Source organism: Hyaloscypha bicolor (assembly GCF_002865645.1).
Source record: "Hyaloscypha bicolor E unplaced genomic scaffold K444scaffold_183, whole genome shotgun sequence".
Lineage (NCBI taxonomy): Eukaryota > Fungi > Ascomycota > Leotiomycetes > Helotiales > Hyaloscyphaceae > Hyaloscypha > Hyaloscypha bicolor.
The window spans coordinates 2,875,418-2,894,069 of NW_020194685.1; the positions used below are offsets into that span (position 1 = coordinate 2,875,418).

General features: G+C 50.6%; 4 protein-coding genes across 4 annotated transcripts; 3 read left to right on the forward strand and 1 right to left on the reverse strand.

The window, feature by feature from the left end:
* Window positions 1–3,722: 3,722 nt before the first annotated feature.
* On the forward strand, window positions 3,723–11,261 carry K444DRAFT_546524 (uncharacterized protein; the record flags this gene model as incomplete). Its single annotated transcript, XM_024876230.1, has 6 exons — window positions 3,723–4,112; window positions 4,194–5,472; window positions 6,853–7,208; window positions 7,449–8,585; window positions 8,721–9,113; window positions 10,623–11,261. 6 exons carry the CDS (start codon window positions 3,723–3,725, stop codon window positions 11,259–11,261), a joined length of 4,194 nt encoding a protein of 1,397 aa, XP_024727646.1.
* Window positions 11,262–11,856: 595 nt separating this feature from the next.
* K444DRAFT_648531 (uncharacterized protein) lies at window positions 11,857–13,664 on the forward strand (the record flags this gene model as incomplete). The annotated part of the gene is made up of 4 exons (XM_024885474.1): window positions 11,857–11,936; window positions 12,202–12,553; window positions 12,633–12,773; window positions 12,825–13,664. The coding sequence occupies 4 exons, from the start codon at window positions 11,857–11,859 to the stop codon at window positions 13,662–13,664; spliced, it is 1,413 nt and encodes a 470-aa protein (XP_024727647.1).
* A 473-nt stretch (window positions 13,665–14,137) lies between these two features.
* On the forward strand, window positions 14,138–15,954 carry K444DRAFT_576441 (uncharacterized protein). Its single transcript, XM_024877529.1, has 4 exons — window positions 14,138–14,286; window positions 14,345–14,411; window positions 14,496–14,569; window positions 14,620–15,954. The coding sequence occupies exons 1-4, from the start codon at window positions 14,210–14,212 to the stop codon at window positions 15,695–15,697; spliced, it is 1,296 nt and encodes a 431-aa protein (XP_024727648.1). The 5' UTR covers window positions 14,138–14,209; the 3' UTR covers window positions 15,698–15,954.
* A 787-nt stretch (window positions 15,955–16,741) lies between these two features.
* Window positions 16,742–18,504, reverse strand: K444DRAFT_622109 (Glyoxalase/Bleomycin resistance protein/Dihydroxybiphenyl dioxygenase). The gene is made up of 4 exons (XM_024882033.1): window positions 17,773–18,504; window positions 17,612–17,675; window positions 17,431–17,542; window positions 16,742–17,369 (listed from the first exon to the last, which is right to left on the reverse strand). The coding sequence occupies exons 1-4, from the start codon at window positions 18,460–18,462 to the stop codon at window positions 17,108–17,110; spliced, it is 1,128 nt and encodes a 375-aa protein (XP_024727649.1). The 5' UTR covers window positions 18,463–18,504; the 3' UTR covers window positions 16,742–17,107.
* Window positions 18,505–18,652: the final 148 nt, after the last annotated feature.

Sequence of the window (18,652 nt, forward strand, 5' to 3'; positions counted from 1 at the left end):
ATTGAGCAATCAGAGATATCAAGGCACGGAAAAGGCAGTGCGGCGAATATTCTGCGAAAGTGGGTGCACTGTGACGGAGCAGGGAAGTAGAAGCAGTTGTGGTGGTGGGAGTAGGAGAAGGAAAGTCAACTCGAGGCTCACCTTTTGAAAAGTGCCGCCCGAATCTTCCAAGTCCACCACAGATCTTTCAACAAGCGAGGTTCCCAATTTGCCAAGTCTGAATTAAATTTCCAGTAGTAATTATATCATGGCAGTGCCAATTCTCTCGAACTGACTTCACAGTCATCTCCTAGTTCCCCCTGGGTAAATCTCCTAAATTTAAAAAAGCCACGTCTTGCTACATCCGAAGCAACGTCCATTCTCGCAATCGGATAATATCTAACTCTTTGGTCCTGTTGAAGACAATCTCCCTGTCGGGTGGTTCGCAGCTCGTTCCATGTTGTGGTGGGCTTCTTTGCACATACTTACCAAAACGTAGAGTCCTCTGACCAAGTTAGAAGTTTTGTTCTACGAAAGAACGTGAAGCACACTCAAGAGGAGCTGTTTGGATCTTGCGACGGAGGTAATGTGACCTTGTAGAAGGTGTTGTGGCATTAGAAGAGGAGGAAGTGGCCTCGTGAGGAGACGGCGTTGCTCGAGTAGCGTCGGAAGCCTACTTTTGAAGACACAGTCAGCTGTCGAGAGGTTGAAATAATATCAATTGATAGACGAGAGTGGCATCGTAGCCAAGGAAAAAGCTCCTATTTCCGAAGCCCCTGCTCGTCGTGGTGTTAGTTTTGAAGTCGTAGGTTGCGAGAGTACCGATGTTGCATGATAGAAGGTCTTCGCAAAAAGAGCGAGAAGACGCGAAGGCAATGGAGGCGACTCCGCTCCGTCGTAGTTTCCTTTTAGCGCCTTAAGCATGACCCTCGCTTACTATGTGCGCTCAAAAATATATCTTCAGCCAGGCTCGGCTCAAAAAAAAGGTTCAAACCAAGGAACCAAACAGCAAAAGCTCACAAGACAACCTAATCTGACTGTCGACTCGGGTCAGAAGAGGGTGTCAAGTTACGAAAACCACCGGACGGTTTTACTTCGATTCGAAAACTCGCCTTGAAATGCCGCAAGGTTCCAACAACATCGGGGTTGTTTAAAGCCGTCCCCTTAGTGGTTTAGATTTGCAACGGGAAGCATGTCTTCTCCTTGCGGAGCCCGCGCGCTTTAATACTAGCGAGCTAGTATGGGTCGCTGGGAGTTGTTAGTTATGGCTAAATTGTGGGGTGGCGGGTTAACTTACATGCCGTCTCGGGAGAGGCTCGGGTTGTCGATGGTGGAAAAACGCTGATTTGAGTATAAGAGACTTGGCCCATCGCTGGTTGTTCCGTCACATGATATAGACGGAGGAGCGAGGAGAGTAGCCTCGTGCACAAATGCGAGCGGAATCAACTTTCTGCAGTGCATGCATGTATTGAGCAGCACCTTGATCGTAAGGGCTTGCTCTCTCATAAACTCACTCGTGCTCTCGCACATTACAGTATGAATAGTAGCACACAGAAATGGAAGGGCCGCAGCAAGTCGCAGCATATTATCGCTGAATTGCAAGCATACAAGGTGTGCAGCAGCAGCACCCAGACGGCGATCGACCACGATTACGATGGTACGCTGCAGAGCAGATTTTTACCAAGGCCACCCATCAATTTCTGCGAGATCTTGTGATGGTCCGCCAAAGAAACTCCTTCCACAGCGTGCCATCCATCCACATATGGCGGGAATCTCATCTTCCAGATTCGCATTAAACAATGATTAAATGCGCATCAACACAAAAAACGGAACAAAAGAGTCAATTGGCTTGGGGGAACAGATTTCTATGCAAAACCAGATACCAATGGAAACGTTGAGTGGCATACTCGAAGTCGAGAGCTAGAGCACCCATGCTTGAGAGATGAACCCCGCATTTCCATCCGCATGGTCATACTTCAGATGGTTTATGATCCTCTGCGGGGCGTGTACCAATGTTTCGTTATCGCTTGGACTATTGAAGCGTTGTTATAAATAGAGAAGTTGGGATTTGGACTGAGATGTGGAAACTAGACTATGCCTGAAGAGATTCAGCATGAAGGCCCGCAGTCTGCACAATGCGCAGATTTGCCTCGATCAGCAATGATCTCCACCAAAAATCTCAAAGGTTTGAGTTCTTACACCGCAGTTTTGGCAGGCAGTTGCGTTTGTGCTGCGATGGGAACTCAAAAGTTTGGGCGGAGAAATGACATAGTTTGCCCAGAAGACGGAAAGAGTGCGGATATGCATGAATGTATCCAGCATTGACTACTGCGGCCTGCAATAGGCATAAACATATTTCAGATCATCTAAGATCTTCCGTAGGGGTTCGGACTTTCTTCCGGCGTTGGTTGCAAGTGCAGGCGTCTTTTATATATTGAAGTTTGTAATCCGGACTGAGGCTGCAACGCCACAACGCCGTTGCATGACGAGATTCAGCATTGACCCAGCGCCATGAGCAGGCATAAAATATAGTTCAGATCGACTACGATCTGCTGTAAGGTTCCGAACTTGCTTTCGTTGTCAGTTGTATGTGTTGGCGGTTTGTGGTGAGGAGAGGAGGTTGGGCTTGGATGGAGTGAGGTTGAAATTGGGGCTCTGCGGCAGCCCCACCTCGGTGCGTCAACAGTGGAGTCCGCCGAGGCTTGACGTATTAGCCACAATCAAAACTTCATATTGCTCACATATCTATCTTGCTCGTAACAGATTTCACAGTGTCTTAGAAAATCATGACAAGGGCAAGGTCAAATGTCTCGGGCGTTGAGATCTGGGGAAGCGGAAATTTGGACTGAACCTCTCAGGTTGGTCCACATCACGAGGCTGCTAAGTGTTTCAAAACAGTTTTGAGCCCGATATCTCTCTGGTAAGGCGTTCATCAATCAATACTGATTGGGCCATGTTAAAATTAACAGTTGACAGCCCGGGGGACACGCATGAACCAAATGATTGGCGAACGGGGGCGTCGTCGGGGGCCAACCTGATCCTGACCTCCAAGTGCAAAGCACAGTCTCTGTTTGTCCGGACATTTGTGAGCTTTGGCCACCTTCTGTTGCGCCTCATTTTCTGTTCCCCACCCACCAGGTTGTTCTCGGTATCTGAAGTAAGTGTTTTGAAGACATTGTGCTGTAAGTCACATGATCCTCGGTGAAGCTTCCCCTTTACCTTTGAACGAAGTCGTACCCCTTATTCCTCCCCCCCGAAATCGCTTCCCTGCATGAACTCCCACCCCATCCACATCCCACCATCCCACATCTCCCTTACTTATACCGGCGGTGACTGCAGTATGACATGGAAAAGCAAGCATGCCACCGAACCGCTCTGCCCTCGAATCAGGCCTCGCCCCCACCCTGTCAGAAGACAGAAGAGGCAGCCCAACAACGGAAAATCAGTTTCACCGCCGCCAAAACCCAATTTTTTGCCAGGGGGCTTCGGCGCGTGGAAACACGTCGCTCCAACGACCCGCAACCGAACAGCGCATTATCATTTTTGCGCGCTGCTGTCGAGGATCAATCACGCATTACCCTTACAACTAAGCATCCATAACAGCCCAAGTATACCCAATTGCCGGCAGCCCAATCCCAGCGAACGGTGAGTCTGATGTCGGTAGGTAAGAAAAACCCTCTCTCTTCCTCATACTCTCTTTCTGTGTCCTCAACCTCAATGAACCACAATTTCTTGCCTGTACAATGGCACCACCGAATACTCGACCGCCATCCCGGCCGCCCATCACCAGTCGAATCCGGTCTTCCTTCGAGAAACGACGGAAATCGAACGAAGTGCAAAGCCCGACATACACGAATGGCAACAGCAACCCCTTCATCACGCAAGATCCCGAATCCTTTCGAAAAGCTATCGACGAAGCTATCAACAGCGAGACCTTCCAGGATGCCATCGCCGCCAACCTTGCGAAGCTGATCAAGCCTTCGATCAAAACTGCTCTGGATACCATACAGCCGGTAGTGGAGGCGGTCTACAACCATGAGGTGCTGTTGAACAAGGCGAATCGCAGCGTGGAGAATATATTGGATCGGCTGGAGTCGAACACGGAGGCATATGCGCATCAGCGCGATTCTGTGGTTGAACCACATGATAAAGAAGTGGGAGATGCTCCTGCTGCAGATGTGGCAGATGAACCAAAAGCTGCAGAGGAGAAAGAGACGGCTCCCCCAGCAGAGCCCGCCCCGCCAGTGATCCAGGAGAGAGCAGTTGGCACCTCGACGCCATCTCCAGACTTTGCACAGTTCAAGCAATTGCTAGGCGAAATCAATGCCCGGACATCTGCATCCCTCACTGGGCTCTCGAGCTCCGTCGAAGCTAGCAATGGCAAGATCGCGGAAGCGCTGCACGGCATCAGCAATATACAAGCTACACTGGGACCTACGAAGGAGAATATTGATGCACTGAAAGTCTTTTCCGAGCAATCGACTACGACGGCGTCAGTGATGCAAGCTCAATTGGATCAGCTGAAAGCAGACGTCGGCCAGATCATGGATGCCATTGGAACCAACCTTGGGAAGAATGTGCAAGCACTACACGAGAAAGCTGCAGGCCAGGATACCTCGTTATTATCCTCGCATACCACCAAATTGGATGCCATTGCAACGGATCTTGGAGCTCTGAAGGGCCACTCAGATACCATGGGAAAGATCGAAGCGATCTCCGCCGAGCTCACAGGGTTGAAAGGAAGTGTTGACGCTGGCATTTCTTCGAATACAGCTTGCTTTACCAGCCTTGGCTCACAGATCACCAATGTTCTGAACACAATGGAAGGCCACACTAGCACCCTCGGAGAAATCAAAGACAGGGGAGCCCATCCCGATATTTTGGCCGCCTTGCAACAATCCAACGATTCGCATGCCGCGCATGCTACGGCTCTGGGCGAGATGAAAGAGAGGTCACTTGCCGCAGCTCCTGCAGCTGCTCCAGTTTCTGAGGGAAGCTCGGATACCACCGCGGTATTGCAAGATCTGAAAGCAGATCTCGCCTCTTTGAAAGAGAATATTGCTGCTGGACTTGCCGCCAACAATGAAAACGCCACCGGTTTGGGCGCAAAGATTGACACAGTTCTCACAACTGTCGAAGCACACAAGGCTGCAGATGCAAGTCCCGAGATTTTGGCAGCTGTACAGCAATCAAACGAATCCCATGCTTCTCATGCCACTGCTTTGGATGGAATCAAGTCTCTTGCCGCTGGGCCGGCCCCACCCGCCGAGACTGGAAACCTTGCGGCATTGGAAGCTCAGGTGGGCTCCATTGTTGGTGTGCTTGACGTACACACTGCAGCTTTGGATGAGATCAAGACTGCAAGCAGCGCCCATGCCACGGCCTTGGAGGCACACACTGCGGCTTTGGATGAGATCAAGACTGCAAGCAGCTCCCATGCCACGGCCTTGGAGGCACACGCTGCGGCTTTGGGTGAGATCAAGACTGCAGGCAGTTCCCATGCCACGGCCTTGGAAGAAGTCAGGTCCATCAGCACTGCGCCAGCTCCAGCTGATCACTCTGCTCTGGAAAGCCAGATCACTGCTTTGGTTACGACCCTTGAGGGTCATACCGCAGCTTTGGACGAGATTAAGACTGCAAGCACTTCTCACGCTATAGCTCTGGAAGATGTGAAATCTCTTGGGTCCGCTCCAGTTCCGGTGGATAACTCAGCCCTGGAGAGCCAGATTGCTGCTCTATCCACGTCTCTTGAAGGTCACAAGTCGACCCTGGACGAGATCAACGCTGCTAGCAGTACTCACGCCGCTGCACTGGATGAAGTCAAGGCTCTCGGCTCAGCTCCAACCGATAACATTGCTTTAGAAAGCCAGATTAGTGCTCTGGCCACCTCTCTTGAAGGTCACAAGTCGGCCCTGGACGAGCTGAACGCTGCTAGCAGTACTCATGCCGCTGCACTGGATGAACTCAAGGCTCTCGGTTCGGCTCCAACCGATAACACTGCCTTAGAAAGCCAGATTAGTACTCTGGCCACATCTCTTGAGACTCACAAGTCGACCTTAGACGAGATCAAGGCTGCTAGCAGTTCTCACGTCGCTGCACTGGAAGAAGTCAAGGCTCTCGGCTCAGCGCCAGCTCCAGCCGATAACACTGCTTTGGAAAGCCAGATTAGTACCCTTGCTGCCACTCTTGAAACTCACACCTCCGCCTTGAATGAGATCAAGTCAACTGTTGGGTTACACTCATCAGCTTTGGATGAATTAAAGACCGCCGGCACCTCGCACGCCACTGCATTAGAAGGGGTCAAGTCTCTGGGCCCTGTGCCGGTTCCAGCTGAGATCGACCTCTCCGGCCTGGAAAGCCAGATTTCTGCTCTAACCGCAACCCTCGAGACGCATTCTGCCGCTTTAGATGAGATCAAGTCTACTGGCGGATTACATTCGGCAGCATTGGACGAGATCAAATCGACAAGCACGTCACATGCCGCTGCATTAGAAAGTGCAAGATCTCTTGGTGCAGAGCCTGCTCCTGTCGCTGACGGTAATCACCTAGCATCACTTGAAACACAGATTGGTGCTATTGTTGCGACTCTTGCATTACACACCTCAACCTTGGACGAGCTGAAATCTGAACACGGTTCTCACAGTGCGGCTGTGATCGGCGCTCTTGACACTCACACCTCAGCTCTGGACGAGATCAAGGGCTCTACAGCTTTCCATGCCACCGCTCTGGAGCAAGTCAGATCAATCGGTGACACTCCTCCAGTAGCAGACAATAGTAATCTTGCAGCACTAGAAGCACAAGTTGCCGCGATTGCCGTCACTCTTGGAGCTCACACCACCGTGTTGGACTATATCAAGACAAATGGGACACCAGCCGACACTGCTGTCGTACCAACAAGCAACTCGGATGCTCTCGAGGGCCATTTAAGCACTATCATTGAGACACTTGATGCACACACCAATCTGCTTAATGAGATCAAGGACGACGTTGGCGCGGAGATCCTCACCACACTGCACGGACTGGGTCAATCGCAAACACAACATGGTGACATGCTTGCTGAGATCAGAGAAGCCGATGTCAGTGATGAGATCTTGACATTACTTCATGCCCATGGCGAGTCACATACCGGTCATGGAGCAACTTTGGGCCAGATTCATGAAAGTGTCCAGACCTTGAATGCATCGCACGCTGCTCATGGTGCAGCACTTGAAGAGATCAAGTCAAGATCTGTTGAGCCTGCTCCTGCCAGCGACGGCAGCATTACTGATGCCTTGGAAGCAAAGATTGATGGAATCACAAGTACATTAGAAGCACACAATACAGCTCTGTCGTCCATTCAAGAATCGCATGCCTCTCATACCGAGGTTTTGAAAGAGATCGCAGATGCAACAGCGATCTGCAATGAATCACATGCTGATCACGCGCTTGCGCTGGGCGAAATCAAGGATATCAGTTCTGCTTCAAATGAGGCACATTCCTCTCATATTGCTACTCTGGCAGATATCAAGGAAGCAACGACAGCTTCGAATGAGGCACATACTTCTCACGCCGCTGCATTAGACGAATTGAAGACTGCACAATCCGCCAGCGCTGCCATTGCTTCACGCTCGGAGAGTCCAGATATCGCAGGACTGGAAACGCAACTCAACAACATCATCATCACCCTCGAACGCCAGACTGCCACTTTGTCATCGCTCAAGGACTCCGCTTTAGACAATTCTATTTCTGAGGCAGTTCTGGGATCGCACGACCTGCTCATTTCGCACACCACGCTACTCAACGCCATCAAAGATAACTCATCCCACGAAGATATTGTGTCCAATATCTCGGATCTCAAGGCCCTTGTAGCAGAGTCGAAATCTGGTATTGATGAGCACTCGACTCTAGTCCGGGACCTCCACTCCGATACCAAAGAGGCTCATTCGAATCTCACATCAGCCATTGCAGGTCTCGCTCTTGGTGGAGCAGCAGGCGCAGGAGCCGGTGCGCTGATGTCCCACGAATCCGACAACTCCTCTACCGAAATCCTCACCGAAGTGAAGTCCGTGAAAGAAAAGGTCGATTTCGTAGTAAGCCAACTTGAGATCAACCACACCACTGTCACAACAAGAATCACAACCCTAAGCGACGAGCTGAAAGCCGAGATTGACGCAACAGGCACCCAGATTACGGAATCCATCACAAAGATGGACACCGACCTCAAGTCTTTCGAAATTGATCTCAAGCCCATCACTTCCGCTGTCGAGCACACTGGCTTAGTTGTCAAGGACCTCTCGTCCCAAATCGGCAATCTCGAAAGCCATATCTCAGACAACACTTCCAAAGTCAATGAGATACACCAAGGCGTGCATCTCAACGACACGGGTATCTCTCAACTGCAAGAGCATGCGGGAACGAGAGAGGTTGTCAGCCAAGCTGTGCCAGAGGGGATGTGGTTTGGAAGCGGCAGCCCGAGTGCCAAGCGGCTGTCGAATCCATTTGAGCACTCTAGTGTCCCGGTTGAGGAACCGGAGGCGGAGGAACCGGAGGTGGAGGAAGAGCAGAAGGAACATGGGCAGGCATTGGAGGCGATTCCAGAGGTGGATACGCCGCTTGAGGAGAGTCCTGTTAAGGATGAGTTTGAGAATGAGGCGAGAGAGCCGACGATAGAGGAGGAGGAGGGTGGGCCTGCTGAGCATGAGGTTGAGCAGGAAGCTTCTCATGTTGAGCCTGAGATTTCACATCAGGACACCGAAGAAGAGAGTGCTCCTGTCGAACCCGAGATCCCACATCAGGATGCTGAAGAAGAGAGTACTCCTGTTGAACCCGAGATCTCGCATCAAGATGTGGAGGTAGAGAGTACTCCTATTGAGCCTGAGGCCTCGGACCAGGACACCAAAGAAGAGTGTACTCCTGTCGAACCCGAGGCCTCGCATCAGGATATGGAGGTGGAGGGTATTCCTATTGAGCCCGAGGTCTCACATCATGACGTTGAAGAAGAGAGTACTCCTGTCGAACCTGAAGTCCCACGTCAGGACACCGAAGAAGAGAGTGCCCCTGTTGAACCTGAGATCCCACATCAGGACGCCGAAGAAGAGAGTGCTCCTGTCGAACCCAAGGTTTCACATCAGGACATCGAAGAAGAGAGTGCTCCTGTTGAACCCGAGGTTCCACATCAAGATGTGGAGGTAGAGTGTACTTCTGTTGAGCCTGAGGTCTTGTACCAGGATACCAAAGAAGATTGTACTCCTGTCGAACCCGAGGTCCCACATCAAGATGTGGAGGTAGAGAGTATTCCTATTGAGCCTCAGGTCTCGCATCATGATGTGATGGAGGTTGAGAGCACTCCTATCGAGCCTGAGGTCTCGCACCAGGCTGCCGAAGAGGGGAGTGCTCCTGTCGAACCCGAGGTCTCGCATCATGATGTGGTGGAGGCTGAGAGTACTCCTATTGAGCCTGAGGTCTCGCATCATGATGTGGTGGAGGTTGAGAGCACTCCTATCGAGCCTGAGGTCTCGCATCAGGATGTAGAGGTAGAGAGTACTCCTGTTGAGCCCGAGGCCTCGCATCACGACGCTGAGGAAGCGAATGCTCCCGTCGAACCTGAAATCTTACAACAGGCAGTTGAGGAAGAATCTCCGGCCGAGGTCCATCCCGATATCTCACAGGAAGATGAGGAGATCCCCGAAGCTGGGCATGATGCAGGGTCCCACTCCGTCGAGCATGAAGGCGTGGAACCCGAACCGGAGACTTTGGAGGAGAGCAAAGAGATTCCAGCCAATGCTGAGCCCGAGTTCGACTATGTCGAAGTAAGCAAGGACGACATCCCAGAGTCTCGTAGTGCGGAGCACGAAGGGGTGGAAGAGCCTGCTCCCGAGATTCCACATGCCAGTCATGATGATGTGGCTGAGGAGAGTGTTCCAGCCAGCCATGAAGAGGAGTTGCATGAGGAAGATATTCCTGCTAGCGGCCAAGAAGTGGAAGCTGGGGAGGACGCGCCAATTCCTCATACGGAAGAATATCAGCACGTGGTAGCGGAAGATGAGCCTACCCATGAAGAGGCGCCCAAGGAGCCAGAGGTCCACCACGAGCCTGAAGCCGTTGAGGAGCCGCTAGAAGATAGCCCAGAACACGAAGCTCACGAGGTGTCCGAGCTGGAGCCTGCTTTAGAATACCACGAGCCGGAACATGCCCATGAGAGCCATGAAGAGGCGCCCAAGGAGCCAGAGGTCCACTACGAGCCTGAAGCCGTTGAGGAGCCGCTAGAAGATAGCCCAGAACACGAAGCTCACGAGATCTCTGAGCTGGAGCTTGCTTTAGAATACCACGAGCCGGAACATGCCCATGAGAGCGCAATAGAGGAGCCGGAAGTCCATCACGAGCCTGAAATAGTTGAGGAACCTGTAGAGGCAAGTCTAGATTACGGAGCTCACGAGGTCTCTGAGCTAGAGCCTATTTTGGAACACCATGAGCCAGAACATGCCCATGAGGGCGCAATAGAGGAGCCAGAAGTTCGCCACGAGCCAGAAACAGGTGAAGAACCTGCAGAGCCAGGTCTAGATCACGGAGCTCACGAAGTCCCCGAGCCGGAGCCTACTTTGGAACCCCGCGAGCCAGAACATACCCATGAGAGCGCGATAGAGGAGCCAGAAGTCCATCACGAGCCTGAAATAGTCGAGGAACCTGCAAAAGCAAGTCCAGATCCCGAAATTTCCCACGATATACCAGAACCAGAGCCAGCTTCAGAGCCTCATGAAAAGGGAGCCGAACCGGAACTAGCTCCAGAGCACGACCCTGATCACCAAATTCCCGAATCAACCGCTCTCGAAGAACACCACACAGCTCCCGAGCCCGACCACCTCCACGAGGCAGCCGATCTCGACGAGTCCTCATTCAGCCAGTCCGCCCCTCACCACCCTCTACCAGCCGAAGAGCCCGAACTCCCTCTCACCACCTCCCACGACCAGGAACCCACCGAGCATGACCATGCTGATCCAGAGCCCACTCCCCCCACTTCACCTCTCGAAAACGAGCCTGTCCCCGTCCTCTCTCCTTCCACACAAACGAACCCCTTCTCTGATCCCGAGGAAGAGGATTTAGAGAGTGCGTCGGCATCAGCGTCTACGAGCGCGATTGCAAGCCCGATGTCCGGCTCGTTTACGGAGCATGCAGAAGGAGGTGGTGCATCGAAGGGCGGGAAGAAGAAGAAGAAGAAGAAGAAGGGGAAGAAGGATAAGAAGAAGGGGGAGGAGAAGGTGCCGTTGGTGATGGATGGGCAGGACCCTGTAGAGGGTGCAGAGTAGATATCGGCTTCGGGAATGGAAACGGCCTTTGATTTCTATTTCTTACTGTCTATAAAAAGGTTGGAATGGGAGGGTTGGGTTGGATATGGATAGGACATGGACATGGGCATATATGCTTTTCTCTTTCTCGTTGGGATGGAAGGAACTTCTGCTGTGTTTATGCTGGGGTATATATCTTATATCCTTCTAGTCGAAGGTTTTCTTTGGAAGGGTATGTAGGAAGAGATGAGTCAAGATTGAATAGATTGATAGGATGATCAGATTGAGTTTGCCTTCATTTCACCAAGGTTTGAGCTTCCTGCCTCCTGTTCAACACTCCCAAGTAGCTCGCCCCTATTGTGGGCCTTGTTGGTCACGCGGGCCAATTATATGTAGAGCACTAGTCCCCTTTCAGCTTCAAGGGGCCCGAGCGATACACCGCTCGACTTTCCTTTTGCAACACTGGATAATCATTGGGTGTTCAAAGCTCGTACTCACCTATACTTTCGCAAGTTCAAGTGTCTAAACAAACACGACCATCGAAACCCCTATCACGGCCACCGGTACAGCCCTGCATCAGCTTCGTGATGGTTTTCAAAGGGCGGCCGAGTCGCGGATGCGAAAACTGCAGGTAAGTCTTCCATCTACGACTAAAGAATGTCATCTGACATCGCATGTAGGAAACTGCATACAAAAGTCAGTGTCGTTTCCCAGATTCTGTCAAGCCATGTGCTTATCCATAGCAGTGCGATGAAACCCGCCCAGAATGTTCGCGCTGTGTGCGGACGAAAAGGAGGTGCGGTGGTTACCGAGACGAGGTCGACCTCATATTCCGCCACACGGATGCCAAGCCGAAGGAGAGAACCCGGAAGTCAGGAACGAAGAGCAGCAAATACCTTTCTCCTGCTGCTGGCTCCGACACCTCACATGACCTCACAAGGTTGCCCACTGGAAAGGAGAGTCGCTTCCTCCTGCTCGGCATCGGCCCGCCCTCCATAGACGACCTCCCCTTATGTTTCTTCTATCAAACGACGTTAGAATCACTTACTAATGCCGATCGTGCTCGATACCTCCACCTCCAGCTCCCGACTCTCATTTCTCGTAGCGAAGCAGGATCTGCTTTGCACCTGGCTATGCAGGCGATATCTCTCGCTGTCTGGGCAAGATCACGGCCCAACGATCGCAGTGCCAGTCAATTGTCGAGAACGCGGTATTCCCAATCGCTCGCGGCGATGAATGCTGCTATCCGAGATCCGGCTAAAGTCAAGCGTGATGAGACATTGTATGCTGTTCTCTTACTTTCTGGTTATGAGGTTCGTGTTCTTCAGCTTCGATCTTGGTTAAAGTTCCTGCAACCTACTCTGATGGATGTTAATGTCGTAACTGTGATAGACAATCACGTTCGATTCAGAAGCATTATACGCATGGGGTACCCATATTGACGGCGCTGCCTCTCTCCTCCGAAGCCGTGGCAAGGACAACTTCAGCACGCCTTTCGCGTGCAACATGTTTCTTTTTATCCGACGGAACGCGGTAAGCTTTTCCCCATCTACAGTCTACTGGCCGCTGACAGAGCCATCACAGATTCAAAGCCACCTACAAATCTCCAAGCCTATCGACCCGATCTTCGACGGGTCCGCTGAGAAGCTCTCGCTGTACGAGAATGTCGAAGACCGACTTCTCTCCAAAGCCATGCGCATCCCCGCCCTCCAATCTTTAGCCAACATCATTCTCTCACAACCCAGCTACGCCGTAGACTACAGCGTAGCGTTCGAGCTCATCCGAGCGGCTGAGACCTTGGATGTGGAGCTTGCAGATTGGGCACGACGGATTCCGCGCAAGGGGGCTTACACAACCATTACACTTATGAGATATTATCCTCCTGCAGAATCTTCAAGCTCGGGCTTCGTTCCAAATCTGATCCATCAATATCCCGGGTTTTACGTCGCCCGTGTGTGGAACTTGTACCGCGTTTATCGTCTGATTATCCAATCAATCCTGGTCCGTGTCTCCTCGTTCGTGTCTCTCCACCACACAGCGCATGAACAGGACTACATACGCATAGAAAAGATCAACAGGGCAATGGTAGACGACGTGTGTGCCAGCGTTCCATTCCTCCTTGGATACGACTTATCGGACCTGAAATTGCATCCTCCTTTTGAACATCTCCGGGACGAAAACTGCTTGTGGCCGCAAAACTCGATGGAAGCTAGTAGCTCTGGGCCAACGGGGAAGTTCTCACTTATATGGCCCTTGTACGTTGCGTGCAGTGTGCCGTCGGCCCCAGAAACTCAACGGAAGTGGATAAGGGCGCAGCTGAAGTGGATTGCTGGCACGGGGGAAGCGCATGCTCATCTCGTTATGGACGCCGACAGCCAGACTCTGTTTGGGGGGCCTGAGAGCTTTAGATTTGATTGTGTGTGAAGTATAGGAATTTGAAGGCGAGTGATTGGAAGGATGACTTCAGGGGCGGCCTGAACCCGCCTAACCATAAGAGGAAATCGTTGAGATGGCCAATCAGAGGTTGCGCTTACACGTGATATGGCCTCGAAATAGGTTCTCGTCTCCCTGGTCTATTGACTTCTGGAAAATGAAATGAAGTCGGCGATGCAATGGCGGGTCGGTGGCCAAACTGGTTCTTAATTTACCTGATCCTGGTGTCGCGGTGGCTTTGGGAGGCTAGTGTTTTCGAGCTGGCAAGACCTCGACCAATGTGTTCGACTACTTAAAGCCCAGCATCCCCAAAGTTAGAATCGCCATTACCTGTTGACGACTAATTCCAACTCCACTTATTGCAGAACTTAATTTTGGAAATAATTTCTAGAATCCTTCGCTGCCTCGGAATGACTTCCAGTCGCCATGCATCTCGGTCCGCAGATGTCGAAGAGTCAAAGACTCATCTCGTTACGCTCGCAGATTATGGTCTCAACACCGTGTTTTCAGCGAAGCAGAAGCTATCACCTTTGGATATGAACATGCCAAGACTGTACGGTTCTCGATGGACCCTCTGCTTCCCTCTGCCGGATGGTGCGACTAAAACTCAGATGTAAGTTCGCTGGCTTTCGTTATATGGGGATCGACATCTCTGACGTGCTTTCATACAGCTTTGAGAATTTGAGAAGGGGTCTAGCGTACACGATCTCCGCTATACCTTGGCTTTCTGGAGACGTGGTATGTTTTTCACACTTTATCCGTCGAGTGTCGAGTTTTGTTTGCTGCCACGTTCAGAAAATTACCGGCTGATACATAGAACAGGGACCAGAAGAAGGCAGTGATCCAAAAGACTGCAGAGTTCAGGTGGTAGAAGGGTCTGGTGGCGTTGAGTTGCGGTATTTCTCTCGAGGTTCTCGTATCTAGAGGCTAGCTGACACCAATACAGATACAAAGATCTCACAGAAATCCTGCCATCCTACAATGAGTTCAAGAAAGACAACTTCACATTCTCCAAGCTCACGACTCACCTGATTTCTCCACTTCAGGTCATACAGAAGTCTCAACCTGTTTTTGCTGCACAAGCAAACTTCGTCAAAGGTGGACTCCTCCTCACATTCGGAGTCCATCACTCTGTGTGCGACGGTATCGGACTGGATCATATCCTCGAGATATGGGCACTCAACGCAGGCGTCACCAGCGACTCAGGACCACTCAGCAAGTACGATCCGATCTCGAACGACCGCACGCCCTTGGGCGAGGGTCTTCCCGGGACCAACATCGCCGACTTCCCCGAATACCTGCTCATGCCCACTCCACCCGCCTCCGCATCTTCTCTAGCGCCGCCAACCTACCAACTCCCTCCCATGACCTCCAAAATCTTCTACGTTTCACCAGAACACCTCGGTGACCTCAAACTCGCAGCAGAAGCATTCTCCACCAACGACGCCCTGTGCGCCTTCTTCTGGCACCACATGACCCTCGCTCGAAACCCATCCCCAGATCCCACTGATGAAAAAACCTCCGCCGTCCTCTTCGCCGTCAACATCCGCAACCGCACCAGCCCTCCGCTCCCTCAAACATACCTAGGAAACGCCTCCCTGGGCGGCATCACGCAGCGACTCTCCATCCCCTCTCTCACCCACCCCAAGACTGGACTCACTCACGCCGCAGCAGCGCTCCGCGCCGCTCTCAACGCCATCCACAAACCTTCCCGCGTACCACTCACGATCGGGCTCTTGAGCTCACGTCCTAATGCGCAGGACTTCAAGTTTGCTGCTAATGCGTTCTTGGGGAGTGATGTTACGATGACGAGTTGGGCGGGGATGGGGGTTAGGGACAGAGAATGGGGGAACTTGGGTAAGCCGGAAGGGTTTAGGGTCCCGTATGAGTGCGCGGATGGTATTGTGGCTGTTTTCCCGAGGTTGGAGGGTGGGGGGCTGGAAGTTATGGCGGGTTTGGAAACGGAGGCGATGGAGAGGATGATGAAGAATCCGATATTTTTGCAGTTCGCCGAAGAGCTGTAAGCAGTGGGGAATATCAGACAAGCACCTGTTTTCTGCAGCTGGTGCGGTTGAGGCTGTTGGATGTGGCCCCAAGTCAGGAGACGTCCTTTTATGTTAGATATGGAATTTCTCGGGCAGTTAGAGGAAAACCTGGCCCTGTAGTATTCTCCTAACTATTAAGCCTTATAATTCGTGCAAATATCCCACTCTCCTAACTTTGTTTACCATTATTCCACAAGCAGAATTCCTCTGCTTTCAAGATCCTAAAAAAAAACCTCACTAACTATATAAAACAATCCTTCTTCAAGTATATAATATATATTAAATATAACCTTAGTAAATAATTAAGGCAAAAATGCGCAAATTGACCTCTTATATACTCTCTCAAGCTATTACTTTTAGCGACTTGGAAGTAATGCTTAAGTGGGCAGCACCCAAATTCTTTAGTCGAGTGAGTTGTGTATAAGTGTTTCTCTGGCTGAGCTCGAGAAACGGTTTATAATCTAATTTAGCCTACATAGAAAAGCCTAAGGCTAGAAAAAGAAAATGATAATCAAAAAAGTAAAAGAACTAAATGCTTTTTAAGGACTAAATACTCTGCCTTCCATACCTAATATACTCTAACCTTCTAGTAATTTAAAAGCACTATTCCCTTGCATGCCGGCAGACTTGTGCCGGTAGTGACCTATAACATGTTTGCTCTTTGTCACCTCCGTGAAAATTAAGTGATTAGACTAGAAATAACTCCAGATAGTAGGGCATCGATAGATAGTGAAAAATACAGCCTGCCCATCATGAAGCGTTCATTTAACAATTACACTTCTTACAGGTGGGATTAACCCCAACTCAAGACATCCGTGTCTGCTTTTCATTTCAAGAGTAGCCTCCTTCTCGCCAGTAATTGAACTCCAGAAACAGAAAGGTATGCCACTTGCTGCAAAAAGATGAGGTTACATATAGTTCTTCACTAGAATTAATAGGGAAATGTTTCCGTCAACCAAGGCATCATAGTTATTCTTTATATCTTCATTATTATTTGAAAAAGTAAACCTTAGGTACTGTCATCACAGAAACAATCTCGAAAGCTATCCCTTTCTCCCACCCTGACTCACCACTTAGACATCTCTCTTCTCGGCCTTAGTAGTGGTCACTTTTCTCACCACCTAATTATACCTACATTACTTGGTACTAAACTACTAAGAAGTCGAAGAATTCTACCTTTTATAACATCTAAATAAATTGAATTAGAGGAGTGGCGTATCAAGCTACAACAACAATTACAATGTGTATGTCCGAAGTGAAGCTGTCGTAAGGCTGGCTAAATTCTTGAGGAAATACAGTTGTTTATCCCAATGCCCGCGCAAAATAATGCACACCTCATCTGTTCATCTTCTGTCCTCGCTTTCACCATTACCCTTCTGCAATCCACAATCAGTGTGGCACATCGACTGAAGCAGTCGTTGAAGTTTTATTGACTGTGGTATTCGGCTCTTCCAACAACTGAGGGTGGGTGATTGCGAGCTTGTTATCAATAACAGCGTCCTCGATTCTGCCGCTCATGAAGGCTAATGGTATGTTTGGTCCCCAGACAAAAAGAGTCTGCGGCGCTGCTGGTTCGCGTGTAACTTTAGTGTCGATATTGACAAGGTCACCATCGGAGTAATGCTCAAGGACGTTGCCTGATGCGTCGAACCTTCAGTTCCATTCGTTGTCAGAAAAATTCGTAGAAAGAGCAGAGTCGAGGGCAATCATACCAGTAATCAAAAATTTGGCTTCCCAACAGATGTCGGCCCACTCCCCAGCAGTTGACCCATCCCCCGTTGCGTAACCAGTCATGACCTAGCAGCTGTGTATCCATGTCATGCACTAAATCAATAATAAGCCTCGGCTCTGACTAAAACACTCTTGGAACTCAAATTCTCACATACAACATACCTTCGAAGCTTGAATGATGTATATGAGACGGCTTGTCTTCAGGTCCTGCGGCCAGAAACAAACTCTAAGCCAGAAAATTGATCGTCAGTCATTTCTGTACAGTACACCAGAGATATGTGATAGAGATGGGCCACTAGAAAACAAAGAAAATTTGCACTTACATGGTGATCTGTGTACTCCTTGCCTTTGTCGATATGTAAAAATGAAGTCTCGTCCACATTTGACTCTGGGTCGAAAACAGAATCTGTGACTTTAAGGTTGAATGTCCTCGTGTACCACTCTCTCGTCGAAAAGAATGTACTTTTTCGTACCACAAATCCGTAGTGACCGAGTTTGTGCACTGGGCTCGGACCAGGCTTGAACCTCTGAAACACACCGACCCGAGGCTTCACGCAAGCTGAGTTCATCTCTACTTGGTGCAGACTTTTGGAGTGCGAACTTAAGATCTGTCCGAAGACCAACATGATGTTGTGGCCATTTGGATCTTTGAGAGTGACCGTGCTCCCTCCACCTGGTACGTCGGAATCCGCAATCTGGGAGGCACCCGGTAGTGCTGCTGCATCCTCCAAGTCACGATATGACTCCACAACCCAAGCGCCACCGACAAAATTCCGGTTTGGGGTGGGAGATGCCTCCGCTACATATATACACGGTGCTGCTCCGAAGCCTCTGTAGTAAATGCGATTTTCTGTTTCCTTCACCTTTTCCATTCCAAAATCGGTGAGGAAGCGATGAGCTTTGGACAAATCAGGATGCTGGTAATGAACATACGCGAGTCGATCGAGTCTGATTTTCCTGGGGTCTTCCGTTTCACCAGCGCTGCCATTCGAGCCATTGGCGGTCACTGCCATTTTGGATACTAGGAGATTTTCAGATGATAGTGCTAGGAAAGGTTTGGTTGAAAGCGCTGTTGCATGATACTCTCGTCTCGTTTTAGCATACAACCTTGGGTTCGGAGTGGCGGCATCAGCCGGTGAATCACGGACTTCCGTACACGGACGTCCCAACACCGGCCTCCGCCGGGGAAATAGCGTTGTGGGT

Bases quoted from the DNA above. Each gene is read 5' to 3' on its own strand.
- K444DRAFT_576441 (XM_024877529.1), top strand. From the start codon at position 14,210: ATGAACATGCCAAGACTGTACGGTTCTCGATGGACCCTCTGCTTCCCT. The intron at 14,287-14,344 runs GTAAGTTCGCTG...GCTTTCATACAG, and splicing joins GGTGCGACTAAAACTCAGAT to CTTTGAGAATTTGAGAAGGG. The intron at 14,570-14,619 runs GTATTTCTCTCG...ACACCAATACAG, and splicing joins TCTGGTGGCGTTGAGTTGCG to ATACAAAGATCTCACAGAAA.
- K444DRAFT_622109 (XM_024882033.1), bottom strand. From the start codon at position 18,462: ATGGCAGTGACCGCCAATGGCTCGAATGGCAGCGCTGGTGAAACGGAA. The intron at 17,543-17,611 runs GTATGTTGTATG...TTATTGATTTAG, and splicing joins ACATCATTCAAGCTTCGAAG to TGCATGACATGGATACACAG. The intron at 17,370-17,430 runs GTATGATTGCCC...ATGGAACTGAAG, and splicing joins AGCCAAATTTTTGATTACTG to GTTCGACGCATCAGGCAACG.